We start from the raw sequence: 19715 nt of genomic DNA on the forward strand, positions 1-19715 counted from the left end.
TTGAATTGTCTGCCTCTCTCCACAAGCATCTGGAGCCAGTCATCTGCCTAGCCCTTTGCTGGGTGAGGAAGTCTCTGTGGTTCAGGAACGCAAGGGGAATGTTCCTTTTCAGCTCTCCATGTAAACCCATCTGCTTCACCGACCGACATTTATCTCCATTTTCTGCTTTTCTTTTGTTTCAAAAAGAAAAAAAATGGAGGGTATTAATTACTGGTCCTCTAAAATAAACCAAGTATATAAAATGAAGAAAGGCAAAAAATAAGAGAGAAACAAAGGCACATGGGTCAGAATTCTGGAAAATAATACTGAAGAGTCTTCTAAAAGAAGAGGAGCTGAGACGGGGTACTGAGAAAGGGAATTCTGGATAAAAGGAAGACACTGAAGAGTATAATCATGGAAACCAAGCCAGGCTGAGTTGACTTTCCTGTGTGCTGTGGACCCTGAGATAGGCCCATCAGATTTAGCAACATAGAGCTTATGGCTGCCCTGAGGGGGGCAGGTTGGGGGAACAGAAAGGCTGTGGTTGGATTATGGTGCCTTGAAGAGGGAGTGGTCAGTAAGGAGGTGCCGTTGGTGGAGGAGCACAACTCTTTCTAAAATGCTGGAAATGAAGTGATGGATGTGTGAGGGGTAAGTGGATAAACAGCTACAGGATAAAGGGGAGGGCCTCCTAGGGTATATGCTTATGTGCCCAGGGGAGGAAATACCCGCCAGGTAAGGTGAGTTTGCTGTTCAAACACAGAGTAAGCAAACCTGACGGTGAAGGTCATGGTGAGGGCTGGCGGTAGTAGGTTCTAGAGTCTTGGGCAGGAAGAAGAGGGCTCTGTCTCTGAGACAGGAGGGAAGGCTGAGTGTAGATGTAGGTTGGAAGGCAGGAAGGAATGAGCAGAGTAATGTGGGTGCCTTGATTTGTTCTGTGAAGTAATGAACACACATTCCATAATTAAACCAAATTTCACATAGTAGTTACCTCCTGCCAAACCATGTACTAAGCACTGGGGATACAAATAAGACTTGTTCCCTACCCTCAAGGAGGTCACAGCCCTCGACAGTGGTAAGTGCTGTGGGTTGGATAAGGGACTATGGCAGCCTACTAAAAGGAGCATGTTACTTGCCTGGTCTCATGCAATCAAGGAAGGCTTCACAGAGGTGACAAATATTCCTCTTGAATAAATTTGCAAGCAGGTGAAGGAGGGAGGGGTCCAGGCATAAGGACAATCTGCTGTGCTAGAGGGTAGACAGGTAGCACTGTGGCATGTTTAGGGAGTACCCTGTGGTTTGATATGGCTGCAGTTTATGGAGAGAAGGCAGTGCAGGAGATGTTGGGCAGACGGTGTGCAGACAAGAGTTAACCTAGCAGGTCTGAGACAGCTCTCCTTAGAAAGGCCTGCTTACAGGGTGGGCCCTTGGGTGGCCTCTGGGAACTTGAAAGGGTAGACAGTGCTTTACACTGATGTAACCTTTTCCTCAATGATAACATAAAGCTAATGGCCTAGATCGCTTGTACAAACCATGTGCTTCATGGTGAATCTCTGAGTGCCTTCCGGGAGTCTGGAACTTTGGTAGGTGCCAAGCAGAAAATGCCTAGATGATCAGCCCCCAATGAAAACCTTGGGCTGTGACTAAAAACACTGCCTTTTCATTTTGCTGCTTTTGTTTGGTACCCTTTTGTGGTAATAGATCCTAGACATGAGGACAACTGTATGCTGAGTCCTGGGAGTCCTCCTAGAGAATCACTGACCCTGGAGGTGGTCTTCGGGGCATCAACACACCATATCAATCTAATAAAGGAAAAAAGCACATGATCACAGACAGATGGCAACATCAGATCCTTCTGCCATAGCAAGTACTTGGACTTTCTCCACAGGATAAACAGGAGCCAGTAAGGTGTCTTTTTAAATTGTAAAATATCCATAACATAAAAATTACCATCTTAGCTATTTTAAATGTTCAGTTCAGTGGCATTAATCATTCACATTGTTGTGCAAGCATTCTCACCATCCATCTCCAGAACTCTTTCCATCTTGCAAAACTGTACTCAGTCCCCATTAAACACTAATTGTCCATTCCCCACCCCCAGCCCCTGGTACCAACCATCCTGTTTTCTGTCTCTAGGAATTTGATTAGAGACCTCACGTAAGTGGGTACATACAGTACTTGTCTTTCTGTCACTGGCATCTTTCACTCAGCATAATGATTTCGAGGTTCATCCAGGTTGTAGTGTGTGTCAGAATTTCCTTCCTTTTTGTGGCTATATAATCCATAATATGAACATTCTACATTTTATTTATTCATTCATCTGTCAGTGGTCACGTGGGTCCCTTCTACCTTTTGGCTATTGTTAATGCCACAGTAAACATGGATGTACAAGTATCTCTTTGAGATCCTGTTTTCAATCCTTTTGGGTATATACCTAGAAATGGAATTGCTAGAACATATGGTAATCGTATGTTTAAGCTTTTTCAGGAACCATCATACTGTTTTCTACAGCACCTGCACCATTTTACATTCCCACCTACAGAGCCAGAAAAGTTTTAAGCAGGGGGATGATATGGTCAGATTAGTGCTTTCGTTACCCCTATGGCAGCAGAGAAAATGGACTGGAAGCAGGGGAAAGAGCTAGGAAGTGGTTCCAGCCCTCTAGGTAAGAGATGATGGGGCCCCAATTATGACAGTGGCTGTGGAGATGGAAACAGAGAGAACTGTTAAGTAAGTATAGTGGACCCAGAGTTTGGTGGCTGATAAAATTGAGGGAGCAGTGAGGGAGAGGGAACTATCTTGTCAGAAAGCCACATTCCCGCTTGAGTGGCTGGGTGGAGTGTGTGACACCTCTTGGTCCAGCTGGTGGGCGGAGTATCTCTAAGCTGCCACTGCACTGCCTGGAGCTAACCGAGCAAGTGTCTGGTCCATGGAGATACCAAGCCAAGGCAGCACGCTCAAACAGGTTGGCAGATAGGGACCCCTGAAGCAAGGCTCTGGCTTCCAAGTGGAGGCTCTACCTAGGACAGGCTGGGTAGATCACTCTGGCATACTGCTGTTTCTGAGGTGGGCAGCAACACCTTTCTTTTTCTTTTTTTTTAAATTTATTGGAGTGACAATTGTTAGTAAAAGCAACACCTTTCAAGCACCCTTCCTCTCTTCCTTTTAGTAGTCCAAGTCCTGGAGCATGCGAGGGTGTGGCCGTGGACAAGTCCTCTTTCCAAACCCAGACGGTTTCTCCAGTCACTGGCATGTCGTCTCAGTAGAATAGATTCATCAGGAAGAGTGGCATTTGGAGTCTTTGGGCCAGGGCATTAAGGACCACTTACTGCTAACAGTCCCAAAAGCAAGCAGTCCCTCAGTCCCAGTCTGGGCATGTGCCAGGAGGAAAACCAATAGGTGCATCCTCCCAGTGGACGAGGCTTGATTAGCCTGGCATTCCAGGAAGCACAGATGGAGGCCCAGAGAGAACTGCAGGGACGTAGGCAACGTTAACAGCAGAATTGAGAGGGAGCATGGATAAAGGATAGGAAAAATTCTTGTATTTTTGAATGTCTGAATTGACCAGGTGAGAATCCTCAAGAGCCCAGACAGAATAGGGAATTTTCATGGGTGAGTCAGTTATTATTTCACATGGGGACAGTTGGTGTGACCCAGCTGGAAAAAATAAGAGGACAATCACTGCTAAGGGTAAAACCTTAGCACATGGAAGATTGAGTTCTTCCACCAGTTTTTTTTTTTTTTCAGATCTAATTGGGGAAGGGGAACAGGACTTTATTGGGGAACAGTGTGTACTTCCAGGCCTTTTTTCCAAGTCAAGTTGTTGTCCTTTAAGTCTTAGTTGTGGAGGGCGCAGCTCAGCTCCAGGTCCAGTTGCCGTTTTCTAGTTGCAGGGGGCACAGCCTACCATCCCTTGCGGGAGTCAAACTGGCAACCTTGTGGTTGAGAGGACGGATTCCAACCAACTGAGCCATCTGGGAGCTCAGTGGCAGCTCAGCTCAAGGTGCTGTGTTCAATCTTAGTTGCAGGGGGCACTGCCCACCATCCCTTGCGGGACTCGAGGAATCAAACTGGCAACCTTGTGGTTGAGAGGATGCACTCCAACCAACTGAGCCATCTGGGAGGCAGCTCAGCTCAAGGTGCCGTGTTCAATCTTAGTTGCAGGGGGCACTACCCACCATCACTTGTGGGACTCGAGGAATTGAACTGGCAACCTTGTGGTTGAGAGCCCACTGGCCCATGTGGGAATCGAACCGGCAGCCTTCGGAGTTAGGAGCACGGAGCTCTAACCGCTTGAGCCACAGGGCCTGCCCTCTTCCACCAGTTTTGCAAGCTTTAATTTTTATAGTCCACTAGCTCTATCATTTCAGATGACTGAGGATGATAAAGACAATGTAATTGTGGGACAGAGGAAGAACTTGTTGGATTTCTTAGATGACTTAACTGGTGAAATGGATTTCTGTCACTCAAAAGAGCCAGAATTCCCCATGTGGGAATATTTGTTGTTCTAACAAAAGTTTAGCAACAGTGGTGGCAATGGCCCTTTTAAAAGGGAAAGCTTCAAGCCAGTGAGAGGCCAGGCATCTAGTAAGAACATATTTAAAACCATGAGATTTAGGAAATGAATGAAATCAACCTGCCAATGAACAAAGGGTCCTAAATATCTCTATATTAACAAAATCCCATAGGTAAGTGATGTGAATTTCCAAGTAAAAACCACTGGTCTAGAATACACTGGATTTAAATTTTTATTTTATTTTATTTTTTTTTAAATAACGGGGGTGGGGGATTTAAATTTAAAAAGTAAAACTGTGACTAAGTTAACATTTAAAGAAAATAGAAATTATGACTAATAACATTGTGCTGCTGTTGTCCAATATCAAGCAAGGCACCACCAGGACTGAGAAATACAAGCATATCGTGGGTAGGGAGAGCACTGACAAATCTCTAAGAATTTTATATAATTTCTGAAATATTTATATAATTAACATTGTACCCATTAAAATTTAATTTAGGAAAGACTCAGCATTATTTTGAAGGAGGACTGGACAATGTTTCCCATGCAATTTATACAGTATTAAATGAACTTAATTATTTTCAGCATTTGTTACAAGGCGAAAGAACAAATAAATCCCTTGGGTCCTCTGGGAAATCCTACTGTCCGTTTTAGATGTAAAAAATATTTCACATTTAGTTTGGGGAAGCAAAATGTCAAATATTATCAGGAGGCTTGGACATTTGATTAAATAAAATTATGGGAAGTGATAAACAATACTTGATTATCTATTGAATAAAAGTGACAAAAAATTTAAAGTAAGCATAGGAGGTAACATGGTTGTAAAGACTCTTAACTCCTTTAAAATTAAAAGGCCCTTTAAAAATAACTGAAGACATGATAAAGTCAACATGAACGATAGGACATTTGTTAGATAAGACATAAATGCTTTGCCTTTTAGACAGATTACTCAGAAGGAAATAAAGACCATTTATAACCTTTTATTAAGGACAAACCAACAATCCAAGAAAGTCTTGTTATTTTAACAGAGAAAAACCCAGATTTTAGTTATACATCAGTGTAATATTTGATACCAGAGCTCTTTTGTGACAATCATATTCTCTTTAAATTGTAGTCAGTTTTGACCATGACAAATAAAATTTCTTTTCTGCAAACCTGTTATAATCTATAAATATCTGTTTACATTTTGTCTTAACATATTTTTTTGGAACCACTAGTTAATTTAGGACAAAGCTATTCTCTTTTTCCTTAACAAAAGCATATTTGCATATATTGCATACTGAGTTGTTCCCCTTTGCCATTATTACTTTAAGTAGTCTCATTTATACGTATTGATTATAATTTTTAACTATTAGTAACTTCCATTTTACAGAGAAAACTAGGAGTGATATCATTTTGAACTGTCATATACAGCATTTTGTAGCAGACTAGTAAAGCTTTTGAATATATCCCACAAAATTTCATACTTACATACATTTTCATAGTATATTTTTTCAGTATGGACAAATGAACACATTATTAACAGATCCAAATACAACCTCTCTGTGTTACAAGAAAAATAATCAGAAAGTATGTAAACTTAAAATTAGGCTTAGTTAACTAATGTTTCATTATTTTATATTACTTAGAAATGATCTAGGTATTTAATGAATATCTATTAATTAAATTTAGTAAAAGTCTAAGGTTTTAAATTACCAAAAAGATCTTGGAAACTGTCTTAAAGCTGACATATTATAAAACATAATTACTGTTGAAAAAAAATTTTCACGATAACTCAGTTTGGTTAGAAGCAAACTTATATTTTTATAATCTTAAACATTTAGTAGATGTAATACTAGCTTGTTTGACTAGCAAACCCGTTTTACATTTAGGAAGAATATACCCAAGTAGAATAAAAATATATGCTTGTGTTAGATGTATATCTCACAAGACATAGCTTTTCTTTTGTATTAAACTAACAATATTAAATTAAGTCTTGCTTGGCAAAGATTTACCTAATTTTTTTGAACTTGAATTTTTAAAACATTTGGGTTAGTTTTTCTAAGAATACTTTTTATTTTTTACATTAAAAGTATTAGAAGTTGTTTCTTTAATTTATGAGAGTTTTGGGGATATTTAATTTATATAAGTGCTTATTTAACTCTAAGTCCATTGAAACAGAGGACGAGGGATTTTGTAAGTTAACTTGGTAATACTACCAAGAGGTAAGAAAATATTACACATATATAACATACATGTATACATAAACATACAAACAGAAATGAATAGAGATCTTACAGCTTTAATTCTAAATGTCCAAGCATGAGTCAGGTATGAACACAGAAATACAAAATTCACTGGTTTACATAAGACTTGACTCGTCTTTGACTCACTTTATGTTTTTATCAGAATCGTGTTTCTGGCAGATGGGACAAGCTGAAGTTACTTGCTCCATAAAAAGGCTAAAGCCTCCTACTAATATTTGTAGAGGAGGCTTTTAAGAATTTTTTACCCTGATATGTAATCTTATGGAGACTACAGACTAGATTTTGGTTGAGGAACCAAGAAGAAACCAAACATCAGTCAGGGTGTCCCAAAGCTTATCTACTTGGATAAAATATCCATAGCATTTCCAGTTAGGTTTTTCAGCCTCATATGGTGGCTTTTCGGGAGGTCCCTGAAATCCTGGGGAACCCCCACTGGGGGCAAGGACCTAAAGGATAATGTATATTGGTATAGACACCTGGGGGGAAGGGAGGTCCTTAAGCCTAGATAGTTTGGGATATTGGGAAGCACCAGTAGCTTTCGTGGAAAGTTGACAGGGAGAAGAGAATGAAGAAGTAACAAGACTGAGTGCATACAGCTCTTTCAAGGAGTCTGGCTGTTGGAGGGGAAGAGAATCGGCTGGGGAGGGGGAAAAGAGTGGCTAGATTGAGAAACTCCTTTTTGTTTTAAATGGGATGTTTAAGTGATGAGCCCTCGCTCCTACTGCCAACCCACCTCTATCCCCAGACAGAGATGGTAAGTGTAGAGACAGGTATGTGATCCGATTGAGCCACGGGGAGGGGGTTGATATTCCATCCTGACTGCCATTTGTGAGCTGCAAGAGAGTCCTGACCCCACCTTTTTCATCTGCAAAAAAGGGATGAAAGTGCTATTGCCCCATAGTAAGAGCAGGTGACTACTTCGCAATAAAGACGACAAGCTCTAGTTGCGAAAACAAAGCGGCCACAACAATACCTGTGCGCGTGCGCCGGCCTCCTACGCGCCTGGGAGGGGGACGCGTGTGTCCGCCTGTGCGTGCCACCATTTCCTGCAGCGTTGAGCTCCGGCCGCGGTGCCCGCCGGGAAATGCGACTGTCAATAAAGAAAATGGCAGTCCTGGCTAGATGGGCTTCAGCCGGGCTTATTCTGCAGCTTTGCCCGCACCGGCCGCCAGGTGGCGCACTAGGATCACAGATGGGCCTCGCTATATACCGGTATCAAGACACTTGGGAGCCTTTCGTGTTTTCATAGACTTTGTTCCTTATTGTGGGGTTACCAGCCCCTTTGAGAATCTAGCGAGCGTTGACAGTCCTGTTCTCTCTCCGCCACCCCGACCCAGCCCTCCAGGGCATCCTGGAGGAGAAGCTCCTTCCCAGAGAGCTGAGCCTCTGCAGGGCTTGGCCGAGCACTCAGTCTGAACACCGGGGCCGAGTACCCGGGCTTAGAAAAATACAAGATGGCTTGGGACTTTTTAGGAGGACAGATGGACTGGGATGGGGAAGGCTTGGAGAAAGGTGGAGAGCAGTGGGAGGAGGGGGACAGGAATGCCACTGCTCCCAACTAGGAGAAGATGTTGTCTTTTAAAGCATCATCGAGGTCATCAGGTGTTCTCGGGGATGCGGCCTTTGTGGGTGGAAGGGAGTAGCCGCGCTGGGGTCCTCCTGAGAAGATGGACTGCTCCCCGAGGTGGGGGCCGTGCTGGGCTCCTCTCTGCCCCACCCTCCAGGAGAGGAGCCCGCTGTGTCCACAGGAGATGACATCCGTGTGCAGCGGGTGAGCAAGGACTAGTCCCGCAATGCCCGCTCCATAAGGACACTCATTCTTCCTCAGAGCTTTGCCTGGTTTTGAGGAGAAGAATGTGGTCACCAAGCTGGGAGAGACCTGGCAGGACAGGCCTGGCGTCCCCAGAGGTGGCCAGGGAGATCCAGCTGCACCCAGCCAGCAGCCTGCAGACCCCAGCACCCCAGAGTGGCAGAGCAGCCCCAGAAGACCCAAGCAGCTCATGGAACTGGAGAGCCAGGCCAGCAGGTAAGAGCTGGGCTCCTGCTGCTCGAGCCAGGGTTTTCTCAGGGTCCACAACCCAGAAAAAAACCCTAACACACTAGTCATGCTGATTACTTTCTGCAGGCGTGCCTGGCTAGGAGCCAGTGGGAAGCTGACCTGCTAGCTATGAGCGTCCCAGGAGTAGGTCTCCACGGGCTTTAGTTTGGAGCCCTGGCATCAAATATGTTAGGCCAAGCGTGGCACGGAAAACCATGTTGTCTGAAGACCTGGTCAGGAGAGGGATATGGGGTGTCTTTGTCATTCATAGAGATGGAAGGTCTCTGAGGAAGGTGTGCTCTGGTGTGGATGGAACCTATCAGAGATAAAGGATGTTCAGTGAAGTCATCTACTGCCACCACCACCAGTCTGGCCTTGCATGGCAGCATTTGGGTGCTCCCTTTGCTCCGCAGAGATCTTTTACCAAAGTGGTCAAGAGTTAGGGAATAGCCTCATGTAAGCCAGTTGTTGTTAGCGACCATATACACATTGTACAGGATGGCCAGGGCCCTGGCTGCCTGTACTCAGCGAGCACACAGTGCACCAATGAATAAACATGATAGCAATAACACTATAGTGATAAACATTAGCATTTACCATGTGCTGCGAATGTGCAGGCACAGTTCTCATGCTTCATGCATAGTCATACCTCCCTATGGGGAGGGACCATCTTCATCTCTGTTCTACAGGTGAAAAACTGAGGCAGAGGGAGGTTGAATAGCTTGCCAACAGTCATCCAGCCAGGCAGTGTGGCCTAACAGGGATTAGAACCCAGACAGCCAGAGCCCAGAGCCTGTACTGTATCTGCTGCTTCTATTTGTGATAAGCCCAGAAAAGAAGGAAATGGGGAGTTTTGATGGAAAGAGGCCATGGCAAGGGGTGTTGAAGCTAGGATGGTCTGAGAAAGCTTTTCTGCTGAGAAAGGGACAGTTCAGTTGAGATCTAAAGCACAAGGAAGAGCCAGCCTGTCAATGAACCTGGTAATATGCAACATGGGTAGAGGAAACAGCATGTATGGAGGTCACGATGGAAGAGGGAGTCAGGAAGAAGGGACTGAAAGAAGGTCCCTGTTGTTGGAGGGTACGAAGTAAAGTGAGGAGGGGATAGGAGACCAGGTTCGGAGTGGGGCAGGGCTGGACCTTGTAGGCTAGAGGAAGGAGGCTACAGGAGGGAGGTGGGATGTTACACGATGAGGGAGGAGCCCTGCCATTGTCTGTCACATTGCAGTCCTGGAGGGATATCCAGGGGATTATTTTTCACCTTGCTCCCTCAGCTCTGCTGTCCCCTTGACTGTTGTGCTGGGTGTGGATCAGAAAATACCAGACACTTGTTCAGTCAGAGAGGATTTCCTTCTGTAGTCAGTTCTCTTCTCATTCTCTGGCTCTGTATTTTGTCCCCCATATGTCTTTTCAGGTTCCCATGGGGCTTCCCCATCTCCTCCCGTCTCCGTGGTGCATTCTTGTGTCATAGGGTGATGTAGAAATATGCACAGGGTGACTGGGCACCTTGAGGCCTGGGGTGAGAGGGCAGGTATTCCAGAAGGGCTTCCCAGAGGAGAAGGCAGTGTTATGTGCAAAGGTAGAGGAGAGGTCATTAAGTGTGTCTACAGCTTCAGGTACACGTGACATCATTTGAGACAATGAGGCCAGAGAGCTAGGCAGGTGCTAGATCATGATTGTTCTCCCGCTCCCCTCTCTTAAACTAGTTGAAGTCTTGAGCACTAAATTCTCTGGCAAGGGTGTGATCCCCGCAGAGCCTGGGCCAGGTGGAGGCAGACCACATCCAGACTGTAATCTGAGCAGCAGCATGTTGGAGAGAAACCAAAATCAGCCTAGGGCAGTATGTGTGCCCATAAACCTGGTCTGAGGCTGCTGGAGACTGGGCAGACGTGATATGGATGGCACAAATGGGGCAGGGGTGTCAGTGGTGCCCAACAAGATGCCCTGAATTGCACTGGGCAGCTGCAGCAGCTTTTGCTATGGGAGTGACGATCCAGGAGCAGGCAGAGTGAGAGCAAGTAGGGGCCTGGCCAGAGAAAGGTCTTTTGAGCTGGCTAAGAGGTTGGATGCTAGGCAGTGGGCTGTTTGTTGCAGTGGAGGGGTGGAGATTCAGAGAAACCATTATACCTGTCAGTTTGCTGCCTCTGCTTGTGGCTGGTGCCTTCCAGAATGAGCTTCATCCACATCTCTTCCTTGGTGATGCTTAAATTCATTTGTTCCTGTCTCCCTCATCCTGTGTTCTCTGGAGAGTTCATTGGAGGTTTGGCGGGGGGCTGATCCTAGGAAGGGGCTTTCCCATCCCATGAAGGGGTTGAGGGGGTGAGCTGGACTCTATCTGTCAAGTCCCCGGTAGCCCCCTGGATGTGCTCTAACCTAGTAAGTCACAGGCCAAGGCCCTTGGCTGCAGTGGGGAGTTCTGGGTAAATACTAGAAGATTGGGGTGTTACCCAGTGTGATCTGGGTCACCTGGCTGGGTTTTCTCATCGGTAAAGTCAGTGGTATCACCCATTGACCTCAGGAGACTTGAAGAACAAAAGCTCAGTGATTTGCAAGTGTTGTTTTAAAAACATTTGCATTTTCTTCAACTTTGAAGTGCTGTCTGGAGATTAGGCCCCTGAAACCCTGCTTAACCCTTTTTGATGTGAACTCTCAGTGTGGACACATTAGCCTCTTCCTCCACTTCTTTCAGGGTGAGAAACCCCTCTAGCTGTATGGTCACGGTTACGGTCACTGCTGCCGCCGAGCAGCCTCACATTTACATCCCAGCCTCCCCAAGCGAATTGGACTCCAGCTCAAACAGGTAAGAAAGGACAACCTGGACATATTCTCTGGGCTATCTCTTCCCTGGAGCTAAAGGACTAGGCTTTTCTCCCACATCAGTTCCCTGACATTAGCTCTCGTGCCTCCCCCAAGTCCCAGCAGCCCATTAGTTAAGGGGCTACAAAGGGCAGCCCGGGTGCCTGTCCCAATGAGAAGCTGAGGTGGCACTTCCTAGGGCTCTGCCATCCATAGCACCTTACTAATAGCCTGGGGAGGGCACAGAAAGCCCATGGAGGCCAGGGCCTATGTCTGTCTCCTTCACGTTACTCTTCATAAGGACAGATGTACACCAATGACTCATCTGCATCCCTCACCTACAATCTTAGAGGTAGGAAAGGAACCATTGCAGGGAGGCTGAGTGAAGTATATGTCTGTGGGGGGCGGGAGGGATAACAGGGGCCTCTGCTGGTATCAAGCATGGAAATAAGGCCAAAATTGGGACTGTGGTGAGCCCAGCACAAGGCAGACCTTGTTTCTAATGTTGCCAGGAGCCTCTCCAGGATGACGTGATTTCTAGGCCTCTGGAGCTCCAGGAGTGACAAGGGAGAGGTTAGATTGCTGATGGAGATTCACACAGTGGAGAAGACCAACAGTCTAAGGTTGAGGGTTGGACGCTCTCCTGGTCCCAGTAGCAGGGGAAGACAACGGATTCAGAGAGGAGGGATGGAAAGTCCACTGTACTAAAGTCATGGGAGGGGATACCTCCAGTAATGTTGAGATCCATGTGAAGGAGGACATCATATCACCATTAGCTGCAGGGAGGCTCTTTCTAGGGCTTTCACATCCGCACACAGCAAGCTGAACCCATGGGCTTTGATTTCAGCCTGAGTTCCCTGTGGGCTCAGCAGTCCAGCAGCTCCCATATAGCCACCTTCCTTGCCCAGTGGTAGCTGGAGCACAGCAGCACCTCTGCCCCCAGGCCTTCCCATTAGCTCCTTTACTTCCTTCTAGCCAGCTGGAGGGATTCCCGGCCCTGAACCCTTCCTTTGGGCCAGGCCCCATCCTCTGGAATCTTTCAGTATACTTCTTTCTGTTCTGCTGTGCTCTTCCTACAGCAAAGGGATTCTGTTCCTGAAAGAGTACATGAATGCCAGTGAAGTATCTTCCGGGAAGCTGGTGTCTTCACGCTACAGCAGGTAAGAGCAAGTCCCAGATCCTTCCGTGTCTCGGCCTTCCATTGTGCCGTGCCATCCTCCTTCCTGCATCCTCAGTACCTCAGCCAGGACCTGGTCCACAGTAGCTTCTGTGTCATCATTTATTATAATGCATGAAGGATGTAATTGCCCACGGGTGTGATTTTTGCATTTCCAGCTGTTCTACCTAACTTGGTGCCTTTGTGTTCCCCTTTCTCAATAATTCATCCTGTATCCCACTTCTGGTGCCACATCTTTCTACCTGTCTTTGTTTCTTGGTAGACTACAATCTTTATTTTGTGAAATATTGGGAGCTTCACTCTTTAGAGAAGTGGCCTTAGAGACCATCTAGTTAATTTCATCCTGTTCCAGAACACAGGGTTCCTCTCTTCAGCTCCCACGCTTTTACAGCATGCCAGGTTACCTCATTTGAACACACATTTGACTGCAGGTCCTGATATATGTGTAACTTTTCACTTATCATCTCTTTGTCTGTTTGCTTCCTGAAGCCATATGGAACGGTACCTCCATGCTACATCAATTAAAAACAACCCACACTGAGACAGCACCCCCCGGGAACGGTTTTTATGACATATCATCCCACTGCTAGGGTGAGGATTTTAGAAACAGAGAAGCATCCTGGCCTTATTTCAACATTGGGCCTTTGAGGATTCTGAACCAGTTTTCACTGGTGCTATGGAATGATGAGCACGGGCATAGGGGTCAACTTCAAGCCCCAACTCGGCCCCCATTGGCTGCATTATTTTAGACAATATGCCCAACCTTTTTGAGCCTCAGTTTCTTCATCCATAACTCCTTCGGGTGGTTTTTCTCACCAGCTTTAGTGAAATGTAATTTGCATATCATAAAATTCACTTTTTAATTTATACAATTCAGTGGCGTTTAGCACATTCACAATGTTGTGCAACCCTCACCATCCATCTCCAGAACATTTTCATCACCAGGAAAGGAAACCCCGTACCCATTAGCAGCCCTCCACACCACCAGTGGCCACCACTGATCTATTTTCTGTCTCTATGGGTTTCTTCACAGAGGTTTTGAGATTAGAAATAATGTCTGCAAAACCTCCAGTACCCCCAGCGGCGATGTCCTTGCCATCCAGCATTTGCTTCTATGAATGTCACTTGACTGAACTCTGTCCATCTCCTGGTTTTCCTTCTCCCACCACTCTGTTAAATTTATTTCTTGCACTCTGACAATTACATTTATTTTAAAATTGAATTTAACACTCAGTCAAAATGTTACATCTTATGACAAACCCCAGTAGACTTTCTTTATTGGACAGTGAGAATTGTGTAGTCCAGTGTATTTTCCTCTTTTGCCTCAGCAGTCTTAGAGATAAACTTAATTCTCAGAAGAAATCGGAGCCTGGGCTGAAATTCTAGCTCACCCTTTCTTCCAGGCGTGACCTTAGGCAAGTCAATTAACCTCTGAGTCAGTTTTCCTGACTACCTCACAGAGTCACCACATGGCTCCCTGAGAATGGCAGCTTTACTAAAGGGCTTGTAGTTATTCCTTGGCAATAGTTTTATTTTTTAACCATTAGTTTTCATTATGAAGTTGTATTATTGAAAAATGAAGATGCAAAAATGAAAAAAACAAACATACATCACTCGTAATCCTACCCTGTAACTGAAGCACAGGCATTATGTCAGAATGTTTCCTTCTTTTCTTTTTTCCCATCTCTAGTGTCTAATTTTTGCTGTGAGTGAGCTCCTGGTGACTGTCACATTACAGCCCAGACACATATGTGGGGGAGGGGAAGCCTTGCTTCTTTTCCACTGGTCAGTGAAATGGGGAGTCCTCATGCCTCACTATGGCAGATATTCTTTGTCCCCCTCCCCCCTACAAGGGCTCTTTCCTGAGAAAATTATACTTCCTTGGCACCAACTTTGAAGTTTCCCCTGCCATATAGCGTAACAAGTGATGGCTTGCCATGCAGAGTCAGATCTCAGCTTGTGGCCACAGGGTTAATAAAAAAAAGCATCCCCGTTCATGACTGGTAGTGACCTGGCTCTCATCTTCTGCCCTCCTCTTTCGTCATCACACTCCCTGCAGCATCAGCAGCACTGAGGACTCATTTGACATAGAGAAGAAACCCCCATACGACAGCATGCCGTACTCCGAGAGGTAAGTTTGCTGTCTTACCAGGGAGCTCACAGAGCTACAGAGGAGAAGCAGCTGAGGGAGATTTCCACATTAAGTCCGTTTGGGTTTGTCTTCTGTTTTGTTGCTTCTGATCCATTTTCAGATATGTCACACCACTGCGTAGGGCGGTGCTTCCCTTATCGGGATGTCATACTTGTGGCCTTTGTACCCAGCTTAGACCAGAGGGTGAACACAGAAGGCTACTGAGAAGGGAGATAGTAGCATCTGGAGGCCCAAGGGGCTTATGTCAGCAGGAGAGGCCCTTGGGACTAGAACCCAGTTGATCTCTTCATGAACTTTCAAATCTTACTAGAAGAAAAGGAAAACTACAGAAGAGAGTGATCGGTGCAAAATGAAGAAAAGTGGGTTTCTATCATCAAGAAGCCGGAAAAGAGCCAGAGAAAACCGTTCATTTGAAATGAATGAAGGTGCGAAGAGCGCTTCATTCAGCGGTTTTGAAAGCTGTCACTAGATGACAGCAGTCAAAGGATGGTCTTAATGATAAAGAAGTGCTGTTTTTCAGTTCTTGGAATAAGGGAGCAAGGACTCTTAGTGATACAGTTCACTCAGGTCACAGTGAAGGAAACAGATTTGGAAAGAAGAAATAATGTGTCTTAAGTCATACAGTGAGTATTATGAGGGTCAAGTGTGTAGGATCCAAGAGGCAGGGCTCAGTGGCCCTACGCATGAACAGAAGTGCCATCAAGACACCGCGGCCAGGTAGGGCACACAAGGACATGTTTCCTGTATGAAAAGACATGGGTCTTCCTGTTCTAGAGGGGAACAGATATGCTAGGCCAGGGGGCAGGGAGGGGCAAGCTGCCTGAAATAAGAATCACAGGGTGTCTACACATATAGTGAATAAGGTGAAGATACATGACCACTTTCTGGAAATAATGTGAGGACCTACAGAGGCCCAGGCTGGCCCAGGGCTGCATGGCCAATTGCACACCACAGAAAGATGGCAGGCTGGGAATCCTGGCAGCAAACCTAGGCCTGGCTGTGTCAAGCCAGAAGGTCTGGCTGCATCACATCAGTAGTCTGCATGCCATAACCACTAGGTTCTTGTTTTTCATCTCACAGAACAACTGGAGGGATCTGTACTTACTGCAACCGAGAGATCCGAGACTGTCCAAAGATTATCCTTGAACATCTTGGCATCTGTTGCCATGACTATTGCTTTAAGGTAAGGAAGAGGGGTGGTGCTACTGAGTTAGGGAGTCTTATGGTTTGGAGCGTGGAGGAGGCTTGATCTCGGATGATTGCACTCCATGTCAAAGGCTTTGCAGAACTGGGAGCTGAATGAGCTTCCAAGTCCAGTGGAGTGAATGAGTGTTGGGGACCGAAGCCTGATGAGAGTGGGCTCAGGAGAGAACAGGACATGTGGAAATGGAGAAAGTGAGTCTGGAAGGCTCTTGTGGGGTTGGCTTTGTAGGGAGCAGTGCAAGTGGACAGCACGGCACTGGTAGTGATGAAAGGGCTGCGATGGAGAGCAAGCACTGATGATGCAGGAGAAAGAAAGGTTGATGGTGTGACCACAGTGTACTTCTGTAGGAGAGAGAGATGGATACCAGTTCACACGTGGCAGGGAAAGGAAAGATCAAGTATGTAGGTCATGTACAGGGAGGTTCCTAACTTGGGTGGTGGAAGAATGAGCAGTTGCTTCTGTTTTCTGAGTCAATAAAAAAAAAACATGGTCATCTACAAGTGAGGGGTGGGGAAGAACTGTTGGATGTTTGAGGAAAAAGGGGAGACTGTGAAATACTGTCTAAGGGAGGGGGAGGGGGGTAAGGATGGGCCAGAGGGAAGTACAGGCCATGCAGAGCCCACCTGAGGTGACGGCTCATGAATTCCTCCCAAGACTGGCTTATCTATCAGTGTGGTCATGTCTTGTTCCCCAGCCGCGTTCAAGGGCAAGAGTGAATCAGGGAGACTTGCATTTACCTGATGGAGGTTTTGCCAGGTGAGTCGGCAAGATTGAGGCTGTACACAAGAGAATTATAACAGTGAGGCAGTGGGCTTGTTCATGTATTGGAGGTCCCAGTGGTGAAAGAGACTGGCCAAAGTGAACAGGAAGACTTGGGAGTCACGGAGAAGGCATCTGACTTGCACATTTGGGATGCAGCGCACTTATTGTTAGTGGCAGGATCTAGAACAGCAGTTCTCACACTTGAGTATGCATCTCACACTTGACCATCCCCTGGGGGGGCTTGTTAAGACAAAGAGCACTGAGCCCCAGCCCACTTTCTGACTCCGTACTTATGGATGGGACCTAATAATAGGCCTCTAACAAGTTCCCAGGCACTTCTGGTCCAGGGACACCATATAGAGCCTGGCCAGACCAGTAACCAAGATAGATAGGGGCCCAGAACATTGGAGGAAATGAACAAAAGGCCAGGGTAGTGAGGAGCTCCTACATCTGTGTGGATCCAGAAGTTACTCAACTCAGGACAGGACAAGAGTGGTGGTAGAGGGAGAGAATAGTCCACATGCAAAAATCATGGACAGAGGGATGTGGTCTAGAGGGCAGCAGATCTTTGCAATAAGAAAGGGGCATGGGAGATAATTTCAGGGCCAGTTGTGTTCTGTGGACTCTAAGTAGGATTATATCTCTCAACGTAAAGATCTTGACATGTGGTTTTACAAAGAACATTTTGTTTTCTGATTCCTGGACTTACATGAAAAGTCCTGAAAGATTTTGTCTACTTTCACTTATATACTTAATTCAGAGCACTTCTATTCAACAGCAAAATTCCAGGAATATGAGACATAAGCAGCTATTGACGCATTTGGTCTCAGCACTGTGTTCGGGAAGTGTGCAGACAGAGTGGTCAGGAGCCCCGGGGAAGGCTTTGTGAGGAGATGGGTCTTGAGTGTGAGGTGAAGGGCATACAGATATTTTGCAAGTGGCTGACCTTGAGCAAAAGCAGCTGCCTCCTGGCCCATGGAGCAGAGGGAGTGGGAGTAGGAAAGCAGGAGGCCAGCAGGCAAGGGAGGGCGAGATGTGATAGGAGGAGGCATGGATTTTAAACTTGCCTGATATCATTGGGGGATTCTTGGAAGGTGGTTTGGGTGCCTGAGAGCTGCCCCATAAGCACTCTGCTGTCTCCCAGGAAAGGTCATCCCATTGCTCAAGCTCATTTGTATAAACTAGTTTGTCAATGTCCTTAATTGTAGGTTGTTGCGCCCTGCACAACACAAGCCGTGGGAAGGCGAGGGAGGTGGCGAGGGTTAAACTCTCATAAAGAGACAGAGACTCAAATACAGTTAAATCACAGAGGACGAGGGACTCGCAGCCTCAAGGGACTGCCCTTGGAGCCCCAAATCTGGTCATCGTGGGTATTTATTGATTTCTTACAATAAGCATCACAAGATTAAAGGCAGGGTCTGCAAAATTCTCATACCACACCTTAAAATTCTTCCAATTCCTAGATATCTGTCCCAAAGCAACCCATGTTTATTGTCCCCAGGCGACTAAGGTGGGTGTGTTCAACCCCCTGGGGGAGCAAGTCTCACAAGGTAAAACCATCCCATGAGCTAAGCAGGAAGAGCGATATCTTATCACTCTAAGAAGTCCTTTGCATAGCAGAGGGCAGGACAGTTGGGGCATGCATTAGCAGCTTCCCGTAATGGTGAGGAGGAGGGGTATGGCTACCTCCTGACTTTTATTATGTTAACTCATGGGAGCCCCAATCGGGTCCCGTCTGGCTTAAGTCGTTCCTCCCATGAGGAATCATTACTCGTCTTTGACTGCAGACCCAGCTTACAAGGACCAAATAGGGAGACTTAGGATAAATGAACTCAACCCCAAACAGGGACAGTCCCACAAAGTTTTCTTTCCCTAAGGAAAGATTGGAGGGGACAAATGGCTAGGCTGCTGTGTGACCACAGTAGGTTTGTCTTACTTTTATTGGGTTGACATAACATTTTCAAATACTGGTTTGTATTGTTACATTTAGGAAAAAAGAGAGAACACCCATGGCCACAGCATCACAACAGCACTTCAGGGTCCATGTTCTCTACAGTGTGAGGCACGTTGCAAGCCCAGATTATTGATTTTGTTCTGTGTTCCCAGAGGTGACCCCCTCAATAATCAGCACCATCAGTTGGCTAAGTCTACAGTAACTAAAATAACAGAAACATAATACAGTGAGTCCTAACTTAACATCATTGACAGGTTCTGCAACTTTGAGCATGTAATGTTATACACGTAAACCAATTTTAATATATAACAAAACCAGTGTTACCATAGGCCAGTTGATACACACAAGAGTTAAATTCCTACCACATCTCATCAAAGTTGTAACAAAAAAATAGTTGAACAAAACAATGTTATTTGAGGATCCGCTACTGTAGCAGATTTAGGGCTCAAACCCAGGCCTAGGCTCCTAAGGATGATGTGGTCATCCTGCTTGTTAGTTTCGGTGGGGGTTTGTTTTGTTGTTTCATTTCTAGTCCAAATTAGAAATGGTTTTGGCTCTGTTTTCTGCCATGTTTTAATTGTGTGCTACAAAGTCCAGAGTGTGCCTACTGCTCAGTGTCTGCCTGTGTATGTTGGTCAGGCGCCCCTTCCCCACTCCACTTGCTTATGTTGCTTCACTTGTTTGTTGACCTCTAGCTTGCTTTCTCTTTCAGTGTGGGATTTGCAGTAAACCGATGGGTGAGCTCCTGGATCAGATCTTCATTCACCGCAACACTATCCACTGTGGGAAATGCTATGAGAAGCTCTTCTAGGTGGGTGCGGGCATCCCAAAGGCCAAGCAGCAAGGATTATTATAGGGAAGAAAAGTGCCCTGACCTCTGTCTCAACCCAGG

At 45.9% G+C, this 19715-nt stretch overlaps 1 protein-coding gene across 11 annotated transcripts in view; it reads left to right on the forward strand.

Moving 5' to 3' along the window:
- ZNF185 (zinc finger protein 185 with LIM domain) overlaps positions 1-19715 on the forward strand; it is a 66312-nt gene that overhangs the window by 43489 nt on the left and 3108 nt on the right. For all 11 annotated transcript variants that reach the window (XM_019711237.2, XM_074323471.1, XM_019711241.2 and 8 more), the window contains 6 exons: positions 8570-8767; positions 11468-11578; positions 12654-12734; positions 14811-14882; positions 15984-16086; positions 19536-19634. In XM_019711237.2, coding sequence (XP_019566796.2) covers positions 8570-8767; positions 11468-11578; positions 12654-12734; positions 14811-14882; positions 15984-16086; positions 19536-19634 — 664 coding nt within the window. The remainder of the gene's footprint in view (positions 1-8569; positions 8768-11467; positions 11579-12653; positions 12735-14810; positions 14883-15983; positions 16087-19535; positions 19635-19715) is intronic.

Source organism: Rhinolophus sinicus, chromosome X (assembly GCF_036562045.2).
Source record: "Rhinolophus sinicus isolate RSC01 chromosome X, ASM3656204v1, whole genome shotgun sequence".
Classification (NCBI taxonomy): domain Eukaryota; kingdom Metazoa; phylum Chordata; class Mammalia; order Chiroptera; family Rhinolophidae; genus Rhinolophus; species Rhinolophus sinicus.